At 42.1% G+C, this 3,946-nt stretch overlaps 1 protein-coding gene across 1 annotated transcript in view; it reads left to right on the top strand.

Moving 5' to 3' along the window:
* The window catches only part of BOD1L1 (biorientation of chromosomes in cell division 1 like 1), a gene marked incomplete at its 5' end in the record, with an annotated part of 58,739 nt that overhangs the window by 14,906 nt on the left and 39,887 nt on the right, over positions 1-3,946 (top strand). The window contains one exon of the mRNA XM_023508193.1: positions 2,248-2,446. Within this exon, the coding sequence (XP_023363961.1) occupies positions 2,248-2,446 (199 nt within the window). The remainder of the gene's footprint in view (positions 1-2,247; positions 2,447-3,946) is intronic.

The raw sequence follows: 3,946 nt of genomic DNA, 5'->3' as shown, positions 1-3,946 counted from the left end.
TTTGGGGGATGCATGGTCCATAAAACTGCCCTCACAGCACTAGGCATGAAGTTCAGCGTTCCCAAGACCACCCTGAGATTGGACGATTCAGTAGAAGGACTCACAGAAGTCACTGAAATGTGCACAGGCACACTCGCGTTATGGTTGATCATGGCCGAGTTATTACATCGAAAGTTGTGAGCACAGTGCCTGCAACACAGGTAAGTGCTTAGGAAGGGTTAGCTGGAAAGCAAACTATTTTATAAAGAATTGAGCCCTCCCCAGACGAGTTCTGGCCTTTGCCCTTATTTCTGGGAGGTCATCTCTAGGTCTTTCAGTGCCAGGCTTGACTGGGCTACTTCTATTTGCCTTCGTGTGAGTTACTCAGATGAAGCCAGCCAAGGGAAGAGGCACACAGGGCAGAGTCCAGGAAAGCTCCAGACAGGGAGCACCTGAATTCATGGACAGCCGTGCTCCCTCATTGTTGAGTCTGACTAGACACAGAGAGCTGCAGACCAGGGAAGTTAGGCAGAGCCAGTGTGTCGAGCGTTCCTAATGGACTCTAGCACGTAGTCAGAGTGGTCTGAACACGAGGCTCATCTCAGTCTCTAGCCCCTCGGAATAACTGATATTACACAACCCAAAGCCCCTACCCTAAACTACATCGTTAGCTATTTAGCTTGACCCAAGACACTGAGGCAAACAAAAGCTCTAGTCAAGCCTGGCATTCTAAAGACCAGAACTCTTCTGGACAAGGCTCAACTTTTTATAAAATAGTTTGCTTTTCAGCTAACCCTTCCAAAGCACTTAACTGCGTTCCAGGCACTGTGCTAACAGCTTTCAATGCAGTAACTCCTGCAACCCCCGGAACAGCACTGGGAGGTGAGTGCAGGTGAGGGAACAAAGCCACGAGATGTGTCTTGTGCAAAGTCACGTAGCTGGTGAGCACCAGTGTAGATTTCAGACGTGAGTCTGTGCTTTTGTCCAGTGTCTTACACTGCTTTTTACCACATGATTAAATTCTACTTATGACTTAAAAAAAAAAAAATACTGAATTTTATTTGCCATTGTCTGAAGATAGCATCTTGGAAATTTGCCACTGGCTTCTGGATAGGATACCTGGGGAGAAAATGGTAGAGGAGGAAGAGTAGAAGTTTTAACCCCCTTAGATGTATGTTTCAGTCTCTCTCATCTTTTATTCTTTTATTCATCTTTGTGAGAAACTAAATTACCTACCAAAAAAAGCCCGAGTAGCGCTTCCCAGTGGTCATTTCTGCCCTCACACGGTCAGTTCTTCACTGCCTCCGTGGGAGGGTGTGCCTGATTCTGTGAGCACTGCACTTTCTCTACACTAACTAAAATTCTACTTCTTGATGCTTTGGGGTCTTCTAAAGTTTTTTTTTTTCCTAGACAGTAATAGGTTTTCTATGTGTGGGATGTAAAAAGTAAGAAGATGATGTTATTTTAAGAGCACTAAGTGGTAGGACATGGAAACCTTCTTGCTGTATTAATGGGAAACAAGTCGCTTTCCTAACGCCGAGGGGTTGAGTGCATACCTGTGCAGAAGCACGATTCCTGCCTTCCCTGACTGATAAGCTGAGAGGTGGTCATTAAAATCTCAGGTTTACTTAAAAGTAGAGATTCAAGTGAACGTGTTCAGTCTAACAGTGGTACAGCATTCACGTCAAGTCCACTGGCAAACAGATAGGAATTAACTACTGTCAGGAGAGCACGGGGCGAAGTAGGGGTAGTTGGAGGCTGTTTGGCTGAGACAGAGCCAGTGCCTTTGGTTCTTTCACAATCAAACTGAAGCTCATTGTAAATAGTAAAACAAAATTTAAGCTAAGCCAATCAGAAGCCACTGACTAACCTCTAATTAAGTTCATACCCAAATAAGGCAGCCCCATCATGTGTCTGCTCTGGTGATCAGCTTGTGGAAGACTGCCATTCACGCTGCTGAGGCCGACCTCTGAGCGATGCTTGATTCCTGGTTCATTCTTTGCTCATGTCAACTCGGTTAAATATAGTTTGTCTGAAGTTTTTCTTTTAACAGCATAAATACCTATAATGTCTTATTTTTCATTACGTTCTTGTATGTGCGAGATACTGATTGTTAAGAGATAAAGATATGAATGACAGCTTCTAAAAATACCAATTTCTGAAAATTTCACATACTGATATTTTTCCTTTTGGACCTACAAATAAACTACATTGACGTAGTTTTTACTACTTATACAGAATAATGTTGATTTTATTGGTAATTCATAGGAGCACTCTTCTTTCTATTTGCTTTTTTCTAGATGAAGAGAAGAATAAACAAAGTAAAACAAAAACTCAAACTAATGATTCTATTGAAGGAAAAGCAAAATCCGCACGGCATACATATGTTCACAAACCGTATCTTTACTCGAAGTACTACAGTGATTCTGACGATGAGCTGACTGTGGAGCAGCGGCGACAGTCGATCGTAAGTCTCGGAGGGCTGTCGTCACGTGGCAGTTAGACAGCCTGCGGGGAAGGTGTCATCGTGTGATGTGAGGCAGAGACAGGCTTTGCCTGCAGGGACCCTGTCCTTTAGACATGACAGACAGAGGTGTCTGTGTCATCCTTACTATCACAGGAGTGTCTTACCAGAATGTTGGGACCAGAAAGTTTTTGGATTTGGGAATATTTACGTATATATAAGGAGATATCTTGGAGATGGGACCTACACCTAAACTAAAATCCATGTATGTTTCTTGTATACCCTATACACATAGCCCAAAGGTTATCTTATATAATGTTTTTGGTAATTTTGTGCGTGAGACAAAGTTGTGACTACCTTTTGACTGCCACCTGTCAGGTCAAGTTTGGAATTTTCCACTTAATAGTGCTCAAAACCTTCTGGATTTTGGAACATTTCAAATTTTCAGATTGGGGAGGTTCAACTTGTAGTAGTGAAAAACTAATAACAGTCTAAATGTTTCACAGTATGAAAATGTTTGAATCAAGTGTAAATCTGGCCATACATAGAGGCAGCATGCAGCTGTTAACATCATACAGAGAGAGACATGCAGTTCACATGTTGCCTGGATCTGAAAATGCTTTCAATGAGAACATGCCATTAAATTAACAGCTTTTTAGAGAAAATTGGTACCTCCTTATACAGGTGGGCATAAAGTTCGTGTGCAGTTTACTATGTTGAACTATTTTCAATTGTACATGAACTCCATGTCCACCCCATATGTATACATCGGTTTTAAGATGGCTTATAATTTCAGAAACATTAAATTAAAATCTGGAAAGTTTTATATCCCCAGATGAGGAAATATTTTTGTTTGTTTTTTTGAGACAAGAGTCTCACTGTGTTGCCCTAAGTAAAGTACTGTGGTGTCACAGCTCACAGTGACCTCCAACTCTTGGGCTTGAGTGATTCTTTTGCCTCTCTCTTGACTATAGGCACCTGCCACAATGCCCAGCTATTTTTTGTTGCAGTTATCGTTGTTCAGCTGGCCTGGGCCAGGTTCATACCCACCACCCTTGGTATGTATGGCTGGCACTATAACTGTGCTACAGGTGCTGAGCCAGGAAATATTATTACATAGAAAAATGGTTGGCAGGAACTGCACCAAGATGCTGACAGTGGCTAGCCCTCCGTCCAGGCTTGTCTCCTGAAAAGGTTGCATGGTTGGGGTGAGGCATCTGCTTGGGATGTTTTAGCCCTTAGACTGAACGGGAGCAGCACAATGATTGTTGAGTTTTCCCTGGTTTAAAATACAACAGCTGAAAGTCCCAAGTCCAAAGTCGGGGTCCCAAGAATATAACCAGCAAGTCAAAGTTGTTGTTGGACTACCTGTCATTTGAATCTGCATTTCAACTTTTTTCTTTAAGAATAACTGAAAAACTATGGAGACCTAACTGTGTATACTTGATGTTTACAGATATTTTCTTGCCTTTCTTTTTAATTGAAACAATCAATTTACTTAAA

The sequence above is a fragment of the Otolemur garnettii genome, unplaced genomic scaffold (assembly GCF_000181295.1).
Source record: "Otolemur garnettii isolate 467f Iridium unplaced genomic scaffold, OtoGar3 scaffold00228, whole genome shotgun sequence".
In the NCBI taxonomy this organism is placed as follows: domain Eukaryota; kingdom Metazoa; phylum Chordata; class Mammalia; order Primates; family Galagidae; genus Otolemur; species Otolemur garnettii.
This window is presented reverse-complemented; position numbering and strand designations above follow the sequence as displayed.